General features: G+C 37.2%; 1 protein-coding gene across 1 annotated transcript in view; it reads right to left on the bottom strand.

Annotated features, from left to right (window-relative positions):
• Positions 1-25830, bottom strand: part of LOC117415471 (plexin-A4) — a 224419-nt gene that overhangs the window by 89748 nt on the left and 108841 nt on the right. The window contains exon 5 of the mRNA XM_034025896.3: positions 15223-15323. Coding sequence (XP_033881787.1) covers positions 15223-15323 — 101 coding nt within the window. The remainder of the gene's footprint in view (positions 1-15222; positions 15324-25830) is intronic.

Genomic DNA, 25830 nt, shown 5'->3' on the forward strand with positions numbered 1-25830 from the left:
TATACATGTATCTCTAAGCAGAATACATAATACAAACTACTTAACACACACACACACACATGTATAGATAGTGTTGAAAAAAAAGTTTAAATGGTTTCTGAAGTACTTTATATGAAAAAAATGACACCATTTCCAGGATGCTACTGTAAAAAATACTTTTTAACTGAATTTTTATAGGAAGAGAGCCAAAAAATGCCTGGTCTTGCGGGAGCATCCCATTGAAAAATATTTGGTCCTGAAAGGGTTAAAGGTTAATTGTACGGAGTTTCCTGAGGAAAGTGATTGGAACCCTAGTAGGAGAGAATCCCACTGTCACAATCACACTTTAACCTACATTGAAATGGTTACCAAAATTTAAGAAGTAAAATAATAATAATAATAATAATAATAATAATAATAATAATAATAATAATAATGCTAAAAAATAAACTATTCCCACGAATGCTACTAAAGGCAATATAATGTTAAAAATCACAAGTGGTTGAGGCTGAAATTACACAAAAATATATACATAAAATCAGACAACTGAAAGCAGGAGTGGATAAAAAAAAAAGCCTTAAACCAAATCCAGAAATCAAAAAAATAATTCCTTTGTGTCTACTCACTACATTTAAAAACAAAAAAAAAAGGTTTTGCCTCTATGTGTATTCGGTATTGTCACAAACCTGTTTACATTTCCCAAATTTTAGCCTTCCTTGACCCAAGTGACTACCGTGAGCCAAATGTTTTTTGCAACGATATGTGTTTCAGGGATGCAACAAATAAATATAAGTAAACAATTTGGATTTATAATTACTTATTTAAGTTTTACAGTAGAATATGTTTCAAACACATTTTTGAGAAGATGAAAAGTCAGAGCCAGAGTTTGCTGAGATGGTCTTTTTTCATTACGCATTTATAACTGCATTACATTCCAGCCAGCCGCACAGATGAGATTCTGTTGAACATCTGATTGTGTATCATGCGGGTTGTGGTGTTTTTTATACTCTTAGTGCACATCATGGTGACAGAGAGATGACAGTGAGCGATGGACAGACTGTGTATACAGCAGCCTTTCAGGCAGTGTGGCTTGACAGTTTCATGAGATTCTCAAATTTTTCAATTTGTAAACACAGCCCATAAGGGAGTTTCAGAAAGCTCCCCCCCCCCCCCCCCCCCCGAGACCTCAGTCAAAAAGGGTCTGGAGACTATACCCAATTGGGAATTAAATGTCATTATACGTCATGCATGCACATTGGGGGGGGGGGGGGATTAGTAGCACCTCCTCATTTTGTTTTTGTTTTTTACAGACTTTGACGTATTGTGTCAAATGCTAGTCCAAAGAAACTCATAACAGATTTTATATAATTCAGATGTTAAACTTGTGTCAGGTTGTTTCTGGTTTAATTACATTTTTGTTTATCTTTCTATACCCATTTAGTATACTTGTATTCACATTGGCACAGAAGGTGAAGCCAGAGTTTAATGAGCTACTGTTCCTTCTGGCAACTGGAATTGGTATAGTAATTGATAGCAGCATGTTATATGCATTTGCCTGAATAGTTCTAAATGAAGCATAATCCCTGTAATGTCTAAAGATGTTTTATTATACGGACTGCTTTGCTATGGCTAGTTCCAGGCTACAGCTTGCAGGCATAATTAACAAGTGTGACAGCACTGTCAGTAAGAATCATCAGTGGGATAGTTCAGTCCAAGGGATGTTGTCCTAATGCTGCAGTATACCTTCCATTTTCACAGAAGTTATCCACTAAATAAACAGGTCCTTTTATTCATCCCAACCATTTGATGTTTTGGTGGAGACATTTATGGCCATATGCTCCATATATACAATTTCAAGCTACCCTTATTGTGTTCTGTTTTTTGTTACTTATCACCCTATACATTGATATACAGATAAAGACATATGTAAAAGATATTGATATGTATATAATAGTGACTACTGAGACGTTATTATGATATAGCATATGACGATGGAAGATATCCCTTGAAGCACAGAAGATAAAAGTGCAGGTCAAAAAAGTAGTCCCACTGTTGTTTTTATCAGACTTCCCCAGGCCTGCAGTGCTACTGCAGACCCTTTCCTCAGTAAAGCCCCCTAATACATAATCAATTTATATTTGTTTTTATAGGAAGGCCAACAGAGAATAAGGTTTATAGACTGCTGGACAAATCACCTTTTCCTAGACAGCATCCAATTATAACTATGACATGTTCTCTACAGTTGGTCCTGCACAGAGGCAATTATGCTGGTTGATTCAAATGTGGTTTTACGTGGCTTTTTGTCTATCTCTAAGGCTGGTACTCTGATTGATATTGCATGACAGCTTTTTTGTCACCACTTTATACCACACTAGTTATGAACATTTAAATTATAGGAAATGGCATGAACAATTTCTTCAAGGATAAACTGTGGTAAATTAGAAGAGCCAAGAATGATGCTAACCAATGCAAGTGTAAACGAGAATAAACCACGATTGGGAGAGGCCCACAATTCCTGCAGTAGGCAAATGAGGCTTATTATAAAGTAATCTTTGTCAAGGAAAATCTCAATACAGATCAGACACCTTCATTATGTCACATTGGGAATAGAAGCACTGTGTTTTGAATAGCATGGTATTACTTATCTGATTAAAATCCCCACAGTTAATGTAAAAGAAATGTATCTGATCTGACTGATTATATTGCTTTATAGCTTTTGCAGTTATTTGAGGCCTATAGTATATTAAACTGTTTTAGACCGGAGTCTACTCACCTACCTCCCTTAAAGGTATTTAGTATATAACAGATCTATGTATATGTGTTTCAACATTAAATATGTAATTATACACTTATTTATTTTTACCAGTGCATGGTTTCTTGGGGTGACATAAAAAATGGCCCTCATTTCTAGAAGTTGGACCATTAGAACTACAATAATTCCTGCAGAGATTATAATGCTTTCCTATTAAAATTACCATAAAGGATCAAATATGCATCTATGTCTGCGTGCTTAAATTGTTCTTGGCGGAATTGAGTGAGAAATTATTGATACATAAAGTAACTATGTCCCCATTCTAAATTGATGTAAAATGATGTTATTGTGAATTATGCTAGGATAAACTGTAATAGAAACTAAAAAAAAAAAAAAAAAAGAACCTACATGTGACAGAAAGACAATGATTCTTGGTGCTAAATCTCCCTCCCGACCTGTGAGGGCACTAAGTAACGGGAACAGAGTACCCTGAACTGTTTGGCCTGACACTTCATTTCTAGGGTTAAAAGGAAGTCATTTAGAAAGTGGGCAGAGCTCAGGTGCATTAACTCATCGACCTGGAAGGGAAATGATATGGCAGCCGCGGACTGGAGGAGTGGCTGCAATCGTTTACCAAGGGGTCATGTGTGACAGTATAAATAGGGGATGAAGAGGCGGGGATATGAAAGTATATAGGGGGGTGCCTACGTCATCGCGGGCAGAGCCGAGTGATACAAGCTGCTGTGAGAGTGCAAGACTGTTTGTTGTTTGGTGTGGCCCAGGCTAACAGGTGCCGGGAATAATCGTGCCAATAAACCGTGGATTCGAGTACCTGCAAATTGTGTGTGCTTCCTTCCTTCATTTTCCACCGTACGCAATATTAATTTGGCTTGTGGGCATTTAAGTCATTTCGGGAAAAAAAATGCCAATATTCGTTATAAGATCCTAATTATGTACCCCGACAACCCCATTATAACGGGGTAGCACTATATATGTATATGTATATATATTCCATTTACAGTAGTTATTAATCATATCTTCATTTGTTAAAGATGATACATATGAACATTTTGCGATACTGTCAATGATGGCGTATCTCAATGCATCTTTCAACATTAATAGAAACAGACATCAAATATGTATGTGTAGTACATTTTATTGGAATTTTATATGTTACACAGTATATTATGCAATGTTTTAGATTTCCAATAATTATAATTTTTTTCTTTTGTTTATATCAGCTACAGCAATTTTGTCTAACAGAAGGAACATCTAAATAACATCAATGTGGCCAAGTCATCCCTTAAAGCTACATCACAACAAAGACTGGAAGGTCTTTAGTGATGCAAATTCCTTTTTGTTTTAGTCACTGCATGGCAAATAGTCAAACTCTTTACAGAGAAATGTGTAGCTCAAAGCACTGCACTCAACACAACAGAACAGCTGCCCTGTTCTTTAACTACCTCCAATTCACAACACAGCACCAATACCCTCCAAGGGCAGGCTGCTCACTTTATGCTTGCATTTACTTTATAGACCTATAACAGTAGCTGTTAGCTTGAGTAGAGGTGAAAAGAGAAACTAAAATCAATGCTATGGGGAGGTGGGGGAGTCAATACTCTTATCCGTGATAACATTGGCTATAGCAAGATGTTTTCTTGGAACACTGCTTGTTTTCTCCAAACTAAAGTCTATTTTAATTAAAACACAAGAAGGACTTAATTGTCTGTTTACATTTTTTGTGATGTTGTAAATTTTCATTGATTCCACATACAAATGGTTCATTACAGATGGCGAGAACTGTGGAAATGTAAAGTATTCCTTACACTGTTGCTGCTTCTTTTTCCTCATTTATGTGCCTTTAATGCTCAAGGTAAAGACAACATAAAACAGAAGAGTGGGTTCAGCATTGACCCTACATGTTCAAATAAGCACAAAATTAGGATTAAGGCTTTTTGTCTGCAGGCATATTTAAATCTCTTAATTTCCTGGTAATTTGTAAGTAACAATAGGGACCATTATAACTGTACATGGGAAGCAGTCTAATCAACAGAAGTTAGAAAAGTACAAACGAGTGGTGAAACTAGACAGGGGGCTCAGAGATAGAGGACAAGTGTCTGTGTATGCATGCATTATTAACACCTGCTAAAATAACACAGACAAAACGAAGTCCTTCAGTGATCATGCTGTCAATCAGATGTGTCCTTGGCGTCAGCAACATCATTCACTTGCCTGGTGGGGGTTTATGTAAATGTAAATCCTATTCAAATTATTTCTCAGGTGAGGCCAGGTTCTCTTTTTGAAAATCTGCATATAAAACTGACAAAATGTCAGTTTCCCTTGCAGGGCTCTTTCTGTGTCATTTTGATGTGCCTGGGAAGTCACAACCAAGAGCACCAGCTACAGCTATGGCCAAAGGTTTTGCATCACCCTACAGTATTAACACATTTTGTTTCATAAAATCAAATGAAACCTGCTGAATAATGCTACATTAACATATTGAATTGCATACCGCTTTGTACAGTACGGACAAAACTGACAAAAATAGAAAAATGTGACATTTTGAAATTTAACATGAAATACTGTACAACTATCATGGCTTCCAGGTAGACGTTTGCGACATCATTTTGTAGTTTGTTTGATTACATGATGTTAATAAAAGATCAAACTTATGTTCATCTTTTTTTTTTTTGTCTCAATCCTAAAATGCTAGGTGATGCAAAACCTTTGGCCATAGCTGCACATTCATAGAGTATATCAGATAACATGGATGAAATTAAGCAAAGTAGGCTGAATGTATGAATGTTCCAAGAACACTGTGACATAGACAGTTGTGAGGTAGAGTTCTAGATGTATTGTCTTACAGGTTCAGCACAACTTCCAAACTTAAAGAACAGTCTACCTCACTACAGTAAGTTTTGTTTCATCAGTCTGAAGAAGGTAGAAGCCAGGTTTTTTTTTTGTTTTTTTTTTAATGACTGGGTGAGGAAAATGGTCCTGGTCTCAGCAAACCCATTTTTATGAAAAAAAGAAATACATGAGATGTACATTGAGAGTAAGGAACCAGTGCTACGCTGTACAGTTGACCTTAAAAGCCCTCTATTCTCAGCTTCTTTAACCCTTTGCGGTCCTATGTCGGACCTGGTCCGACACTGCAGTTTTCCCTTTCCAGTCCAATGTCGGACCCTGTCCAACATCATAAAAAAGACGTTAAAAACAGGTCTTTAGTCGTTTTTTCTCCAGAAAAAGCCGAGAAAACCATTCAATGGCTGAGTGAGACCGATAGGAGCCGAGAGAAGCCGAAAAAAGGGGCGTATCTCATGAATACAGATAGCCCCGGCACCACAGAGATAACACGGACATAAACAAACAAGATAGCTGCTTCTGCATCCAGCGCTCAAAGAATATCACAGACATTTGCAGAGCTTTTTTTAGATGTTATAGTAATAAAATAATGACTTGGATCACATTATTGAGGAGTTTGGTGATAAAACGAGTGATCAGGAGATGATGTATTGGTATGCACTACTATGAAGAGGTATGTGAAAAATACAGCGAACAAGGGGTCTCAAAAAATCAAGTAGGTTAGTTAGACACAATCTTCCTTTCCTAAAACCATGCTGACTGTCTCCCAGGATACTGTTACCATATAGGTAATTTTCCCATTTTTATTATAGTTTCCGTAAGTTCACACATAATAGAAGTCAGGCTTATTGGTCTGTAGTTACCTGGTTCGGTTTTGTCTCCCTTTTTTGTGGATCTGTATTAGGTTTGCAATTCTCCAGTCTGTCGGTACAACCCCTGTCTCAAGAGACTGTTGCATGATCTTGGTTTGCAGTTTGTAAATAACTTCTTTAATTTCTTTGAGTACTATGGGGAGGATCTCATCTGACCCAGGTGATTTGTTTATTTTAAGAGCTCCTAGTCCCTTTAACACTTCTGCCTCTGTTATGCTAAAGTTATTTAAAACTGCATAGGAACAGGTTGACCTGTGGGGCATCCTCCTTTGTAAAAACTTGTGAAAAGTAATCATTTAATATATTTGCAATTTTTTTCTCTTCGTCTATGATTTTGTCATTTGTCCTTGAATCTCCTTGAATGTTCTCTTGCTGTTATAATATTGGAAAAACTTTTTGGAATTGGTTTTAACCCCCTTAGCAATGCTCATTTCTATCTCTCCCTTGGCCTTTCTAACTTTTGACTTGCATTTGCAGTTCCGAGTACTCTTTCTGTTCTTGGTCCCTTTTAAACATCCTGTAAAGTGCCTTTTTTCTCTTGATATATTTTTTTTAATTGATCTATTAAACCATTTTGGCCATTTTGTTTTAGATTTTGATTTGTCTGCTTTTGGGATGTAAGTGTTTTGCACCTCTAGTACTACATTTTTGAAAATAGCCATCCTTTTTCTGTGGATGTTTTCTCTATTTTACTCCAATCTACTTCTGTTAGTATCTGTTTCATTCCCTCATAGCTGGCCTTTTTAAAATTGTAAACCTTAAACTTTAGTCTTTACTTTTGTGGTTTTAAAAAGCACTTCAAAATGAGACCATGTTGTGATCTGAGTTTGCAATGGTTCTCTGACCTCTGTTTTAGTTATTCTGTCTTCGGTATTTGAAAAGACTAAATCAAGGCATGCCTCCCCTCCAGTCGGTGCATTGACAAATTGCGTTAGGAAGCAGTCATTTATCATTTCTACCATTTCAATTTCAGCTGTCGTGCTCCCCACCGGGTTTTCCCATTTTACATGGAGGAAGTTGAAATACTCCATTATTATGGCTTCTCCTTTGTACACGCATTTCTAATGTCATTGCATAACAGATTATTTTGCTTGGCATCTGAATTTTGCGGTCTATAGCATGCCCCTATTATAATGCCCATTGAATGTTTGTCCATTATTCTGACCCTATGACAGAGATCGAATGACGCTTGGTGTTAGATCTCCCTCCCGACCTGTGAGGGCACTAGGTAAAGGGAACAGAGTACCCTGGACTAAAAGGCATGATCATTTATTCCTGTGGGTAGGTGGAAATCGGCCGGCTAGAAAAGGGATGGAGCTGCGGTACCCGAACTCAATGACCCGGACGGGAAACGGCGTGGCATCCGCAGATTGGAGAAGCGGATGCGGTCTTTAACCAAGGGGTCATGAGGGAGGGTATAAAATAGGGGCATAGCAAAGTAATCTGCTCCTTTGTAAATGGTTGGATTTGACCTTGAAGGAATACTGTGCTGTACTAAAAACCATGAATGTTTGTTTTGTGTTGTTAAGTGTCAGCTGTAACTGTTTTTTGTCTTTGTAGACTACCAGTAACACGATCCGGAGCTGTAGCGCAAGCCTTCATTAACCCGGACGTCACTTTTCACCCCTGCATTTCATGGAGTACTGTAAATCACATCACTAGCACTTAATTTCACTCACTGTCTTGTGTTTGTGTTTAGTGTTGGTGTGTGTAAAACCTGGACTTTTTTGGTTGCGGGTCAAACCCAGGGATTACAATTACGAGTGATACATGCCGCTGTATCACTCCAACATTTATTATTTACTGGTGTTTGCCTTCGGGCTCTGGACATTTTCATTCGTTAATAAAACACCCTTACACCTGAAAGCAATTGTCTGTGTGATTAATCCGCTTTGCACTGCACTCACCTGTATCCACTGACCACTTTGCCACAGACCCATATTGATTCTGCGTTGTTTCTTTCTTACAGATTTAACACCTGAGCTTCAAGACTATTTTTGATGTATAGCGCTACCCCTCTGCCTCTTCTGTCCTGCCTGTCTTTCCTATACAGTGTATACCCACTAATATTATATTTGTCTCCATCACTCTTGGTTAACCAAGTTTCTGTAACACCTATTACATCATAGTGATAGCACAGCCACAGTGTACTTACAGTAATGAGCACTGAGCAACGTAAACAGTAGGTTTCCGCTGCACACCTCATTAGAACTTCTGTGGCATGGATTTTTCTTCATGTAGACAGCTATTTGCATTATTGCAACACTACATCACTGAACCTGTAACTTACACATCAGGTTATTACTTGATTTCCCATGTCTCTCTACATTTTGCCTCTTAAGAAGATGTATTGGAAGCTGATGCATTCCTTAGAGATAAGTGTACTGTTTTTGATTGAAACAGATTGAGCTGTCCGTATTTTGGCAGTTTTCTAGGAACTATGTATTTTGAGACTGTCAGACATACTGTATGTAAGTTTTTGCAATGCACAATTATGTTCTGTTTCTGATTCTAAGGGTATCCTGTTCTGCAAGTTCCGTCTTAATATCCTGCCTTGGAAAATAAAATAATTGTTCCGCTATATGTCCAACTGTGAACTGTGTTAAAAAAAAAAAAAGAAACACCTGAAATAAAGTCATAAAAGGATCAAAAGCAGTTTCACACTTCTGGGTTTTCAAAACAACTCAATACACACAACACAGCCAGGTTCTCTTATTCTGTCTGTTTATCCCTTACTTCAAAATTCCATTTCAATCAAGGGAGCTTGAGAGACTTAGTCCCTATGGCATCCCATCTGTATTTGGTAATGTCATAATCCTGCTAGCAGACTAAACCCACAAGTTTGGGTCTAACAAAATGTGACCTTATTATGGTTCTAACAACAGCTATTACCAAAAACAGATTTGACCCTTAAACTATTTGTATACACATTTAATATATATAATTTCCTAAAAAAGAAATCACTGCTGACTCCAAAGAGCTTACCTGAATAAAACAGGCTATTTGTGTCTGTTTGTGTGGAGGGGAGAGGTAAAAGGGAAGGATGCCTTTTATAACTTTAGCAGCTATAAAAAAAAATCTATATTGTATTAACTGTAGCACTCAATAAACAGGACTGATACTCCCCTTGCCTCCGAGCCCCAGTTGAATCACTTCCCATCACCCTGCTAAAAATGGCGATTGAAGTCTTTTCTTCTTTTGTGTTTTAATCAATAAGAAATGGATGGAGGGCTTCTTTGATTTCTGTAGTCAGTGTAACACACAAGAGTCTGACCTTTCCACTGGGGCTATCACGCAGCCATGCTGCGTCAATGTCAACACTCCTGATGACGTTAAATGCTGTCCTGTTGTAGCTTTCTGATTCTACATCCAGAAGGGATAGATTTGAGACTGCAGCTGGGCCACTGCACTACAGTGTGATCCAATGAGGCAAGCTGTGTGTGTGTGTGGATTAAAGAGGCAGTCTTATACAGCCCAATGAGGAAATATAGTGGCTACACTTTTACCATAAATCGCTAGACTGTACTTGTTGATTATGCTTCGGATACCACACCTTGAAAATCGAGTGATGCAAGCTATTTCACTCAATGTTTTTCCTTCTTTATGCAAGTCAAAGTTGTTATAATAGTAGAAAACACTATTGGAGGCTTTGAGTAAATTCTTGATGCTCATAATGCATCAGAGTAGAAAAATGCAACATGTCTAAGACTTTTGCACAGCACTGTATATGTATGTATGTATGTATGTAAAAAGTAAAAGGATGATATTATATAAATGTTTTAAATATATACATTAATTTAACATGTTAAATAGGACAGGTATGAGAAAATAATATTTATATGTTCAATAATAATCACATAGTGACAATTATTATATATATATATACACACACACACACACTCACACATATATACACACATATTTATATTTGACTATTCACAAAAGCATAAAACTGTTAACTTGCTCAAGCAGCTTAAATTGTACTGCTTCTTAAACAATGTAATCTGCTATGCAAAATTCATACTATCTCTGCCCACAACATTTAATAAGTAAATTAAACCCTGTGTGTGCATACCGACAGCCCTGCTTGGCACTATGTGATTATTATTGAACATATAAATATTATCTTCTCATACCTGTCCTATTTAACATGCTAAATTAATGTATATATTTAAAACATTTATATATCATATCATCCTTTCACTTTTTATCAATTCATTATCCAATTCATTTGAGGATTTGACAAAGAAAACAAATCCACAAGTCATTTACAAATACATGAATGTCATGTAACTGATGTGCACTGTAAAGTCTAGTTCAAATCAACTTTACATGCAAATCACAAGTAGAGTATTTGTTAACACTACAAGTCTTCTGTTTTCCCTTACTGTTGTTTATCCATATTGTTTAAATATTATTGCTGTTGTTTTTATATTATACTCTGTACACATGTGTGACAGGGCAGAAGCCCTGCACATGGGAAATATGTAGTTTATTGTACATTTAAAAAAAAAAAAAAATACCTAGGCGAAAAGAGAACAAACAAGAGCGTGCAAGATCCTGCCTTCCTAAAAGGGGGGGGGGGGCTGATTTAGTCATCACTAAAACTAAGCCAGTATTTTAATTACTGCAGCACAGTTTCCCTCCAATAAAATGTACAGGTTGTTGCGTCTGCCATGGCTAGGGCAGAGGAAATTTAAAGTTGAATACCCTTTCAAATGTAGTCAAATACACCCCAAAAACTACACCACCCCTTATTTATGTAGAAAGGTAGGGGACGTCTAAGTCATGACCAAGATATGGGTTCCTTCACACAAGCCCCTTTAATTAAATGAAAGTCAATAGTCACAAGAGCAGTTTAAAACTGTCTTTTTCAAACCAGTTTATAATAAAGTATAAAAAGAGCACCACAGGACTCTAAAGTATCAGAAGAAAGTTAGAATTAGAGAGAAGGAAATGTCAGGTTTCTAGTTTAACAGATGAGGTTGAAGTTCAAAAAGAAACACCAAGTATTTAGGATCTGTAGAGACTAAAACTATACAGAAGGGTCTGTAGAGAGACTAAAACTATACATAGACAACCACACCACGATGAGCATGGAAAAGGACACACAGGAAACGTGATAACTACACAAAGAAATATAAAATGTGAAAAAAAGGAAACAAATATAAAACCACAAAAACACCAAATACAAAATAAGCAAATGCTAAATAAATGTGCAAACAAATATCAAATTCCCAAGTAAAATCAAACAACGTGACCAATTCCTTCGTCTCCAGTACATGCAGGCCGTGGTGGGTTTGTACTTTGTTGTCAAGTTACACATTCAGGAACATTCAATAATTAATAACGCTAACCGAAACACAGGGTGTATAAAATAAGAAAATAAGAAATGACATTCCCAAAATAAAATGTTGATTTAAATAGAGGGGAAGGGCAGTAATCATAGATGAATATCCAAATAAATACAGTAAAGAAAGAGAAAAGGATTGGTAATCATAAATAAGCAAATAAACAGTAAACAGCAATAGGTAATAAACAGTAATCAGCGCTCACGTCCTCAGACAGACTGGCGTGTTCATAAACCACAGAGTTCCCCACAGCTTGCCACAATACCTATAAGCAATAATTATTTAAACCAGTAGAAAACAATATGAGCGATTCTTTAAAATGAAAACAAAAACATACCTTAGGTAAGCTGTTAATATGCATACAAGTTGGAGAAGTCTCGCACAGCTCACCCGTTTGTGACCAGACCACTGATTATACACAATATTTGGAAATTACAAAAGCAAATGTAAAAAGAAAAACCATAAGAACATATTTAACTTTTACTCATTATGTACTGTGGGAAGAGGGATATCATTTTTGTTTCTATGCTAGTATGTGCTGACCGTGATTTACACTTGGTCGCTACCACATATGCTTCAAGTTCTTATCTGCATGTGTCTGGTCCGGGGTTTTGTGCCTAATTGTTGGGAGCTGCATGCAGATCTTTGCCTAGGCATGTTATATAATCTTCAGTTTTGAACAATACCAGTTTTTTTTTCTTTCTTTTTTCTTATTCACTAAAAACGTTTTGCGTTGTATGAAGAGATAAGTTAAAATAGTAAATTCATTTATTGAGAAGAAACGCAAGTTACAAGGTGGAACCCAAGTTAACTTCATTTGGAATTTAAACTTGTACAAAAGCTGTTCAGAAAGACGTGATACTGTATTATCGCTGATTTAATTTCAAACGTTATAAACTGTCAATCTTCGTTGGTTGTTTTGGGGGAAATATCCACACAAATGTAAGCGCAAAACTAGGCCCAACAGCGCTCTAGAATACAGCCTGCTGTTTTGAGAATAGTATTGAAACTTGTTTTCAGTACTGAATTCAGTTTATAGTTTTTCCCTTTTTTTTAACGTTTAAAAAAAGTGAAAGCAATGAATTGATATGCATGTGCATACAAATAAAACAGGACTGCTTCACTTGTTTGACTCAGTTTTACATTTATTATACTTGTAAATAACGCTTCAGTACCGCTGTCAGATGTGCTTTGTAGAGTGACGTTATAGGGGCTATCAAAAAAATACAAATTTTTAAATAAACCTTTAGAGTCCAATACATGTACGTGTATTGCTGTTTTTGTAAAAATCTGAATGTTAATTAATGCAAACCGTTGCTATGTTCCCCAGCTGTTCGGATGAATGGGCTAGTGTTTCAATTTTTATAGCTTCTTAATTAGCGATTGCAAAAAGGGAGCTACAACCTGCATTCCGCGTGGTCTTAGTGTCCCACTTACAAGTTCATCAACATCCTATCAAAATCCCAGGGGGGGGGGACGAGCCCCCTTTTTAAAATTCCAGCGGGGGCTGGGGACCCCGAGCCCCACCGTAGTCGGCGCCTATGACGTCTAGGGTTACCTGAGGTCTATTAACTATTCTAAAGACTTTTACTTGGAAAGGTAAACTGAGGGCCAATCAATTAGGCAGAGCTTTGCAGAGCATATCATGTTGCCTGCTTAGATGAGACATAGATGTTATTGCGGACTCTGGGCACTGGGCCATGTAAAACGATCCGGGCAGAGCCACTCATGTGTAGAACTCTTTCCAATAACGATAGGCTAGACGGTTTCATTTACTGTTTCATCATCATTCAATTTTCAGACACTAATCCTGTTGATCTTAACTGTACCCATGCCCCAACATGCAAGTGGCACACAAGCATTTTTCAATTGACACTGTTACTATTTTTTTTTTATCTTGGGACTGCAGGCTGAAGGACAGTTCTGTCTTAACTCCAACAACCAAAGAAGTTGAGACAGTAGTTGCTGTGTGACTCAAATAGCATAATTACATTATTACAGTAAGTTTAAAAAGAGATTTGAGCCCACTGAGTGACAGTAATGTTACATCCAGCCACTCCCCCTGGGATCAAAGGACTGGAGCACATTTAATTCCAGTGTTTGGGAACTTAAATGGTTATTGTGTTTCTACAGTTTGGTGATTTAAAGCATTGATGCTTTAATAGACATTGTGACTCCCTGCCTTGAGGCTCAATTCCTGTTTGATTTTTGGCGGTGTGGCATGGAGCTATCCAGTTTAAAACGCTTTACTCCCACTGACTAGCGGACCTTCAAAAAAAGCAATAAAGAAATAGTTTTCAAATGTTTTCAGTGTTTTCTCATGTTCTAGTTTGCTGATACAACTTTAAACCTTTCCTTTAACCTTGCTACAACCCCTTCCCTGATGGGCATTTTCACTGTGCCAGCTCTACATTTCATAAGCTATGCAGCCTACCCCAGGTCCCCAAAACCAGAGCAAAAGACTAGCTTCCTGTTTTTAGTTTATACTGACTCAGTAATTCACTAGGCCCACAGAGGCCTGCTCACCTCTCAGACACAGACCTAGGCTAGGGGAGAGAAAGAATCGTTATGGCAACGGGAGACCTGGAGCTCCTCTACTCCCTGCATAAGCAGGATCCAAATCAATGCTCTGTGGCTCTTGCTCAATGGAATCGAATTTCCAGCTGAAAAATGAGGACAGGGATTTGTGGAACCTATCCAAGGGTCTTGGCATCATGCTTCTCACCAGGAACTTAATATCAGAAGGTACCCATGGATCACAAAGCAGTCACCAAGGCTCTCGGAGGACCAAACTACAGCAAAATGCCTTCCTAGTGGAAGTGGGGGTTTTCAGAAGAATCAATTACTTTAACACTGAAATTCTTTTATAGTCTAGACATTGCTTAGCAATTTGACTGCTCTGTCATGTTTTCCTCAAGTTACTACAGGGTTCTTGAATCATTTGTCAGTCTAGAGAGCATGTTGCAGTTAGGCCATGTTTCTGAACACTTTATGCACACACTAAATGGACATGATATACATGTAAACATTTGCAAGATGCTATTTGGACAATTCTATCGCTTTTTGCATCCAGGTATTCTTTCTATATTTTGGACACTAAAGTTATTTTTAACAAACAAATATGAAATAAATACATTGAATTAGCAGTTTAATATATATATGTACACACACATACATACACACCGTAAAAACCAGTGTATAAGTCGCACCGGTGTATAAGTCCCCCCCCCCCCCCTCCCCCCGCCCCTCCCCCTTTTGAGACAACAATTTCAGGAAAAAACTTATAGGTCACACCGGTGTATGAAGTACAAAATTGTTTTTACAGGAGGCCAAAAATGACATTCTCATTCTCTGTTATTGATTTTGTGCGTGTCACTTTGTTTATAAAAAAAATTTTCCTTACGTATTGTGAAGAACACACCATCCGCAATGAGGGTCCCCAGAGCCAAGACACTTGCTGCAGGTTGTATACTGTCCACATGACTCCACCGGCACACGGGTCAGCTAGGAGATGAAGAGCAGAAAATTAAAGTCTTTCGCATCACTTCTCAGCTTCGCAACAGACCACAAAAGCCGTGAACCCATTTGCACTCAGCAGTGCTGCAATCTCCTCTTGATGTCTGAACTCAGACACTCTAATCTCACCAGGTCTCACAGACAGAGACAGAAATAAAAGAAAGAGGCAGACTCACTGGATTGCCAAACAAATATTACTTAATATTTTTAAGCACAATTTTCATTTAAATTCACACGTTAAACTTATGACAAATAATTCCCAGGTAGTAAGTCTTCTATTACTTCAAACACACAATCATAAAATTAGGTAAAACTAGATTATCAGATGGCAGAAATGGAGACAAGTGGCATCTTTATTGACAACAAGAGTTTCAAAGTTTCACTTAAGAATTTTAAAAGTTTCCAGTTTGTGTCTATTGTAGTATAATCTGACATTGATTGTGAATGTGGTAGTTTAAGCCAAACCCAAAACACCCATGCGAGATTCTTAAATGCTCTCACACACACATACTGTAAAGAATAACCTGTACACTTGAAAGACAGCTTTTCACTGACATTACCACCCCTTTAATATACCAGGGCTTATCTGCTACATTGCCCACACTTTAAGTTCAACTCAGGGTTTGTTATTTAATAAAGGACACACATTTTCATTTCATATTCAAACCAATTTTGATGTAAACACTTGTGTTCTTAAGCCACGGTGAAAAATCAATGCATACCAAATTTACCTAAACCATACAGAGGCGGATTTTAACCTGTAATCAAACAGAACACTTGATCCCCCACATGTTTCAAAATATGTACTTTGCACAGGGATTTTATTTTTCTTTAACAAAAAAGAGGTTACAAAAAATAGAAACTGCAGTAAATTAAATTATATTTTTTCAACCTGTTCCTAGTATCTCATCACTAAATGTAATTGTTTTTGTGTCTCTCAATCACATGTTTTAGGGAAAAAGCACATAGTGTATACTGTTCTAACCGTGAATATTTCAATTTGAGTTCAGTATGGAATTAGAAGAACAGAATGTATGACTTGCTGTTATTGTTTTTTACCCTGAGGAAAATAAGTTACTACAGACAGAAAAAAAGAATACCATATGCTCCAAATTCCTTTGTGCTTCATTAAGATTGCAAAAATGTTGCCACTGCAAAAGCTGCAGAATTTCTATTTGTATTGTGGTAGACATACAGTACTGTATATATTTAAGCTACTGTATTTTCAAGCCACTTTACTGTACATCAATTTTTATATGGTGCATTTCAGCTATCAAAAATGTGGTATAAAAGTATATTTAAATGTGTATTTATATTTCTCTAAATGAGAGCCGTTACAGTGCTACACAAAGATCCCCTTCAGCTGGAAAACATTCTAGCAGCAGTGGTGCCTGTCTTGTGAAAATGCCATTCCCTCAGCTGCAAGAGCGCATACTCTGGGATTTGAGGGTTGATTGTTATCTCGCGTCCTGGCAGATTTATAAAGTGCAGAAATGTGCAGGGATGTATTTTATTTACCAGAGTCCATTTCACACCAGTGAACTGTAAAATTATTACTCGCTCCATTCTCTCTCTCCATTTTTTCTCTCTCTTAGCACGGTACCATATAGTTTGATGTGACAAATGATTCTTGGAGATATTTATACTATTTGTATAGTCTTCTAGTCTTTTTTGTGACATTGGAAATATGTTTATTATTCAAAGAATAAATAGACAAAGTGGTACCATACTTTAAATATAACATGGACCGTTTTACAATATGCTTATCTTCTGCACCCTACAATTCAGATTCAGATAAATGGACATTCTTCCAGACCCTAACTGTAATGTTCCCTCACTCCAGTTCCTACCTAACCTGGATTTCACTTCTTTAGGTTAACACACAGAATTACATAATTCTGTGGGATTTATTTCAGTGATTACAAATACTATAAGAAGGATACCCTGACTTCTGTAATCAACACAAAATACAAATGCAGGAACCACAGGGGTAAGTGGCACCAGCTTTGCCCAACTGCAGTTGAACGAGAGTCACTGCGGCCTGCTTGTACCTGCAGGGAGCACCATGCAAGTGTTTGCTAATTAGCTTGCAGTCTAATTTGGATGTCATGGAGTGGCTTACTTTAGCACCTCTCTTTTAGGCATGAAGAGCCGAAGATTCATTGCCCTTTTATTCCCTTTATATAGAAAAGTATACCAGTGCTGCCTACAAGATAAAGTGGTCCAGTTGAAATTCTTGCAAATGTTACAGTACCAGTATAGGAATATCACAGCATGAGAAGAATCTATAAAACATATGTTAGAGCAGATCAAGATTTTGCTCAACTAGTTTAAGGAGCAGTGGTAGAGTCATAATACACATATTTAATAACAGGCAATTTCAGTAATATATTTAGGTGCAAGTGCAATTATTTAAATATTTCTTTTAACTATAGAGTAAACCCAATTTCATTACATTGTGTATGACATTATCAATATGAACATCACATTTCTAATAATTATCCTAGGAGACACCTGTAATAAAATGTTCTACTTTTGTTACCATCTAGAGGAGTTATCTGCTGTGATGAATTTCACTGTGACTGAAATGTATGCAGTCTTTATTTTGGAGAATTAAGAAAGACATTTTCAAACCACAACTTTATGCAATATCTTCTACAGAAAATCAAATGTAAAATAAAATAGTGTCAGCTGCAAAAACGCAAGCCTTACAGGCTGCACAATGTCACCGCCAATGAACCAATGGAACAGACCAATGGATCGAAACTTGATGCATTTCTGTAGCAGTGAGGTCTAAGCCAGTATAAGATAACCTTTGAACCATGATGTCTTGGTCAATTAGATCAAAAGCCTTCACCTGTTCAACGATGACAGTGAGTGTACACTGGTCCTTTGCTATATAAATGTCACAGGTAATAACAGGCATGAGTACAAACCACACAGGAAAATGTGTTTTCTAAATACATAAAAAACAACACAGAATTATACATATGAACATAAATAGGAATATATCCTAAATCAAGACACTATCAATAGATGATGGATTTTAGATATCATCCATTCAGCTGAACATTGATTGAAGCTGTATGAAAATAATGCATATTATTGCAATACAGTTACATAATACTGTAAGTAAAATATCGTGGACACACTTTTTTGATTATTCAGATTCAGCTGCACTTAAAATAAACTCCCAATATTCACAAATTGGTTGCTGTCCTACTTCTCATTAAAGATTAATGATTTCAATCAGTTTCCCCATCAGCAGTTAATAAAATGTGAGATTTCATGTGTTCTTAAGTTCTATGTCCCCTGGCTCAATTCTTTGAGTATATGGGGAACTTATTGTTTCAAGAACACCCACCAGTAACAAGGCTTCCATCAATTGATCAAACATCTATAAGAGCGTTTCTCAAAGAACTGGAACCATCATTATTCCTAATTATGATCATACCCTTACAGACATTATTAATAATGTACAGCAAGTCATATTTCTCACATTAACACCACCAATCAGTGCCAAATCCAATTTATTTTGTAAAAATAATAATAATAATAATATGGCATATTCTTTAATTATAGCTGGATTTTAACAAATCCCCTCTTTTCTTCAAGTGGAATGTAATATATGTAATGTTAATGAACTTCAGCATCTATTTTTTCTCGATTTTCTTTGATTGAATTGCAATTTCTACATCCCCTGCTATTTAATTTTTCAACCCTATAAATGCTGGGAAAGAATGTCAGGTGTTTATAATGGGTGTTTTGGTTTAATGCTGAGTTGTCCTCTAATATCATATACAGAGGCTTTAAACCTCAGAGTTTAAAAAAGCCACCAGGATGTAATAGGATGAAATGGAACAGGATGATGTTCCCAGTCTATACCAAGTCATTTTTTAAAGATGTATAAGAAATGGAAAGAAACTAAAATTAGTAGGGCTTGTTTTCCTTTCTTTCGGAAGATGAATATCTCTTAGAATCAAGGGATAGTGTATGATTGGGAAGGACTGATTTATATTTGTTGAACCGTCCCGATATCATCTGAACCAATGCTTTGCAGAGACCTGCAGATTGGAGATTATCTTTTTGCTAAATATTCATCCAATTGAATTTGCACTGATGAGTGGAGCAATCCTATTTTCTAGAAAGTAGAAACTACCATGCTTCTCATTACCAAAATGCCTTACATCTCTGTAAAATATTACACCAGGCGACTTTTGAAAGTGGCAAAACCTTGTAGGCAATTTTCAAAACTGCACTGGGAAATATGAATGAATATAAACATGGCATGAACACTATTTCTATAAAACTACTTGACTAAGGACTATTTTTATTGTCATGACAAAACAATCCCGCCAGATAAAGTTGACCTTGGTTGGACATTTACAAATAACCACTGTATTCTCAACAATGGCTGCTGAAGTCTTCACAGGTATTGTGCTAAGTGACAAAAAAAATAAATAAATGGAATTGTAACAAGAATAGGTGATGAAGTTCTAGCTAGATATCTTGAACTTTTCTTGCAAACTCAAGTAATTAAAAATGGAAAGATAACGTTTCAAGCAGAAACAGAACTGCAAAATTAAATATAGCACAATATTTCTTCATTACATTTACTTTCTGCACTCCTACACCATAGAAGATAATATTAATGATGTATGAATATCTTCCATAGCATGACACACCATTTCTCTCTCTCTCTCTGCCACCAGAGAGTACTCACAGTGTCATTGTCATTGATTTATTATCATTGAAACAGGGCCAATGTTTCCAATACAACACATTTGTGTTGCTGCCTGAATAATGAGTGATGTGGATTGGGCGGTTTTACTCTGCGAATATCTTCTCAGGAGGGGCCACAGGGCACGTAGAATCAATGCAGTGTCTAATGCACATAATCCTCTGCAATGGGATAAACAATCAAATGTTATATGTCTAAGTTGATCTTTTGTCTTTAAATGGCCACAACTGGTTAGTCCAACGTGAGGCCTCTCAGATGTGAGTTTTCCTAACCCCTCTCTTCCCATCCCCTCCAGTAACTTTCTTAGACACAATCAAATCAAGAGCACTTCCCAGGCTGAACATTACAACAAAAACAATGTGAATAGGTACATATGTTATTTTGCTGTTGCCTGTAGCAATTTTAAAACGTGTACACTCAGAAAAGCAAGACGATTGGAACAATATCTCTGTAATTGTAATAGATAACACAGGACTCATTTATACGGCCCGGAAAATTGGACAGTCCTGCTAGCTGCCTGGAGGCATAGAAATGTACGGAGTAGATAAAATTTGTCAAGCAAAAAATAAAGTGGAGCCACAACTGGAAAAATTGCTGTTCCTGCGATTGTAGGAGTGCCAGAGTGGAAAAACTGCAAAGATGAGACATTATCCTACCAATCCATTGGATTATTGTTAATGCATCTCTCAGGCTCTGAGAGAGGTACCAGTATATAATGAAGGTAATTTGACAAACAGCAACATGGGAAAATAATAACGGGATAGGTTAAAGATTTACAATACAAACCTTTTTTCAGTTTATGGGCCTGTAACAGGGCGAGGAGCCCTGTACACAATTATTTGTTTATTTTTAGAACGGGGTACCCCTCCGCCCCTTTGTGTGGAGCCTCACAAAGGGGAGCTACCGGCCATGAAGCGGGGGGTGGTCAGGAGACCAGCTCCCCCCACAGCAGTTTCGCTGCAGGAGATCATGTAGCTGGAGCCCCATAAAGGGGAGCTGCCAGCCAGGAGGAAAGGGGGGGGGGGGGATCAGGAGATCCGCTCCCCCCACAGCATTTTCGCTGCCAGATGGAGTGTGGCTGGAGCCCCGGAAAAGGGAGCTGCCAGCCACGAAGTGGGGGGTGAAGGACCTCCCACCATGGCCGCCCCCATGGACACCTTGCTTCCCCCTCTTCTGGGACTTTGAGACTGAGGGGGGAGGTGGCCGTTAGGGCCAAGTGTGCTGCGCACAAGGGGGGGATATGTAACAGGGCAAGGAGTCCTGTACATGCTCTGCCCCTGTGCAATTTATTATTTTGTATTTGTTGTATTATTATTATTATTATTATTATTATTATTATTATTATTATTATTATTATTTATAAATATGACGACGTAGCCGTGCATTTGTTTTGTTATTTTTATTTTAAATGTGTTCTGGCAGAGGCGAGGTTGGCAGCTAGTCCTCTGCCAGTAGTAGTAAAAAGACTTGTGCAGATTATGGCCGAGTGGTATATAAACCAGCGCTCTCAGTTCAGGGTGGGTGTACAGAGGAGAGTACGGGAGAGCGAGAGGAGAAAGGAGAAAAGAAAATTTTAAAAACATACAGGATCAGTGACAGCGTTTGCCCAGCCTGACCTGTATTGGCTGTTTTGTGTTTGTGATTTGTTTTGGTTTGAACTTTTATTTTCGCTCTGTGAGTGTGTTTTTTTTTTGTTAAACCTTTTATTTTTGTTATTATTTAAATAAACGGCGAACGCCGCACCTTTTGCCCTGCAGTACTGCCTGTGTGTTTTCCTTCCTGCAGTCTGGCCTGACGTCACCACATCGGCTTCCCTGCCACAGGGCCCTATTCACAAAACATTAAGTCATGAGTTATTTAAATAATGTTTAGATTAATAACATTGTTTTGTATTAAATCAACAACAGTCAAGAACTGTTTAATGAATCCATCAAATAGACTTTAAAAAGGGCTCAATGAATCTAAGTCTTCTCTTAATGATTGGCTCAAAGGAAAAGAGGCTGATTAATAATATCTCTAAGGAGCACAGATGATCCAAACGAAGGGGTGTCCTACATTCTCACAGAAATATAGATGTTTAGCACTTTACATGCCTTCTTAATGAACTGCTTCCTGTTAGGGTATTTCTACTGTGTTTCATTAAATTAAAAAAGGTTCTTAAAAAATAAAAATACAAAAATAAAAACACATATCCAATGCACTGACTTATACTTGGACCAGGATATGTAGTCATACAAAAATGTAATCTATCAAGCTCATCTTTCAGTAATACTTTTACTATCATCATATTGTATTTTTACTGCAGTTTGTGTTAGCAATTTCAGCTAATTTATTTGCAAATCATAATTATGCAATATAACTATTTGTTAAAGCAAAACATCCAGTACAGGCACTCTGCCATTCAAAAGAATGCCTGGCTTGGAACAATACAAATCAATATATTTCAAAATTATAGATCGTAGATTTGAGAGTAGGAAGCCAAATGACTTGCTATCAAAGGGAGATTGTGTGTACTGTATAATAATGCTTTGGTGTGTGTGAGGAAACATATAGTTGTCCTTATCTTTAGTTCTATAAAAATAATAGCAGTAGAATTAACATACTGCTTAAGTCAAATTAAAATAAATACAAATAAAAATTCAGTTGATTCTTCTAAAAGGTCACAGAAGTTTTTTCCTTGCTTTGTTCACACATTTACATGTCGATGTTCTTATCACCGATTCATAGCTGTGTTTGCACGGGGGGCTGGCCAAACCAAAATCAACAAATAAATTTAGGAAACGAGCCTCATGTCCACAGTGGAACAATGCTTACTATCTAATAGCACACATGTATCTCTGCCAGCTCTCCCCTCTGTACAAACACCAATGTCAGCTCAGCCAATGGTATGATGACTTTCCATCACCTTTTACAGTTTGGGTTGACATCTGTCCAAAAGCTAATGGCTCTAGACAATGTTGTCATAAAAAGATACAAGCTGCCATACTTGTCTCATCAGAGTTATTATAACCTGTTGTGGAGGAGCACAGTTAAGTGTTCATTTTTGCTTTTCCATTTTACTTTTAGGTTCAATGTAATTGAAGGTTTAGGCACTTAAAGCATACCATCAAGTATTTGAGTCTTGGTCAGTCTTAAGAAAGCATTACTTCCCCATGTTATACCCCATAGACACCAATAATCTTGGACAACCTTACCTGACAGGTAGTTCAAGATTAGTTCTGATTGGGGTATGTGAAAGCAGACAAGACAGTGTTTTAAAATACTGCTGTGGAACTGTCTCTCACAAGATAGGGATTCTTTTTTGTAGGGATTCAGAAGGAAGTTTTTCAAACAAGCGTTTCACTTTCCAAGACAAGTGTTATCATACTTCTGTAAAGTCCATAATAAATATGTTCTCTTATGGATGTGGGGGGATAGGTTACAGTCTTGGGCACCTGTGACTGGTTTGTCATGATAAAGGTTGCTTACAGTGGAGTGCTCTACTTTAAAACCTACCATTTCAAAATGATTCAGGGCACAACACAGCTTATGATGCTTAGTTTCAGAGGGGCTGTCAGGTAGGTTTAGGGTTTAACAACTGATACTGGGCCAGGCTGTCTAACCTTGGACGCTTCCATTTAGCTACAGTATCTGGTGTGTCTGAATGATGTTTCTAGAGGGTGTCAGGCAGGGCTGAAATATGCTAGTGCAAAGAGTTGTTTTTAATAAATAATTATTATTATTATTGTTTTCATACTGAATGTATTCCACCGACAATACTTATATTTATCAATTTTGCTATTTTCGGCAAAGAACATGATGTATTATTATTATTTATATACCAAAAGCCCATTAAACCTCAATATTGGCAATACTACTACGTCTACTACTACGTCTACTACTACTACTACTACTACTACTACTACTAATAATAATAATAATAATATTTTTTGTAAGGAGATTTAATTATGTATGCTCCCCGAGAGCTGAAGTCTAATAAAATCACTTTAATCTAAGTCAGTGGTATCAATTTAATATTACGTTGCAATACAACAGAGCCACTGTGGGTGCCTAAACTCAAGAACTGACATGTTTAACTACAAGATGAACACCAAGCGCTTAGTGAACAGAAATTAAAAGCAGGCAAGGTGAGAACATGAAACACGACTAACTTTATTCTTTTCGATGGAAAAAATAGATACAAAGTCAGCAAGGGAGAATCTTACACAATTTATTCTCCTGCTTTCAAGCCAAGATGGCTCTTTTTAACTGAATTTTACACCAATTCAAGATGCATTGTGGGGGATAAGCAAGACCTCCTTTGGCCTGAGGGAGGCTGAGAAAAATGCAATTATGTCTCTCACCTCAATTCGTCCCCTCTCTCTCCTAACTGGATTTGCATTCTGCCTTGGATGTTTGGTTCCAGGAGCACACACAAACATATCAAAACTAATTCTGCCAATGCTATTTTATCTGGCCTTTAGGGCTTTCCTTAAGAAAGATATTTGTGTTGTGGACAAAAACAAAAGATAAACTGGTAAGGAGGGGTCTTTATCAGTAATACATTTTGCATGCAGGTAGCAATGTGTTGAGGGCTAAATATATTCACTTTCTATCCTGGTTCTACATATATGAAATACCTAGGGATACAAGAATAATCTAATACGACTTAATAAAGTCTTCCTCACAGGTGAGGATTACACGGTACCCTAGTGATTGTCATTAAATATTCGATTATAATTGAAATTAAAAGGTCATTTTTATTAAACAATCTGGCAATCCTACCCTAGTAGCGAGTACCCTTTCAACGTGTCGCTCTCAATTTCCCCAGGCTCTATGGTACAGGGAACATAACTTGCAGGATGTATGTTCCTGCACTCAAATTAGAAAGTGGAAGACGTTTAGCCAAAACAAACCACCATGGGCCCCGTTTACCACTGCATACAACAGAGCTCACCAACAGCTGCTAGGATGTTTTTCATTACAATGCTCTTTAAATACTTGTTTTTCAATTTCTCAGGTACGTCGACATTGTGCTGTAACACATTTGCAAAATACTGTTTTTACAATGCAGTGGCGTCAGTGATTCATTATAGTAATGGAACAGGGCCCTGGAGTGTAATGGAGGAAAGAGCAACAAGGGAGCACCACTGACCAAGGGAGCACCACTGACCAATAGGTTAACCAACACTAGCCCCCCCCCCCCCCCCGGTTAAAGTGTTGGTTAACCTATTGGTCAGTGGTGCTCCCTTGGTGCTGATTTTAGTGTTCCCAACAAAACAATTTGTGAGTTAATATTGAAAATAATTAAGGCCCTACATAAATAGAGGCGAGATCTTCAGAAAATGTAGCTCAATTGCAACCAAAGCATGAAAAAATCACAGACATTTTGTTCTAGTGCCTTAATTATGAAGGACATTTAAAAAGCCTTACAAACAGCGTTTCATTTTCTTATTTCATAAAAATACCGATCTCAAATTGCAGAATCGTGAAACTAGCATTATTTTTTAATGGTAATTATATATTCATGTATAAGTAGAAATGTTTCACAGTAAACCGCTTACAAAGAAATCAAGTCCAACAAACTTTGTCGACTGACCGGTGTATTTACAGTATTTCACAGTAAATAAAGATTTAACACAAAAGTGAGCCCAGGCATACCTGTATATTTAGAGTTTATACACATTTAATTTGAAACAAAAATGTGCTTACTACATTTTTCAGATACTGCCAAGCATGGTCGATATTGTTGATTTCTACAACTTGTCATTCAAA

The sequence above is a fragment of the Acipenser ruthenus genome, chromosome 7 (genome assembly GCF_902713425.1).
Source record: "Acipenser ruthenus chromosome 7, fAciRut3.2 maternal haplotype, whole genome shotgun sequence".
NCBI classification, from domain to species: domain Eukaryota; kingdom Metazoa; phylum Chordata; class Actinopteri; order Acipenseriformes; family Acipenseridae; genus Acipenser; species Acipenser ruthenus.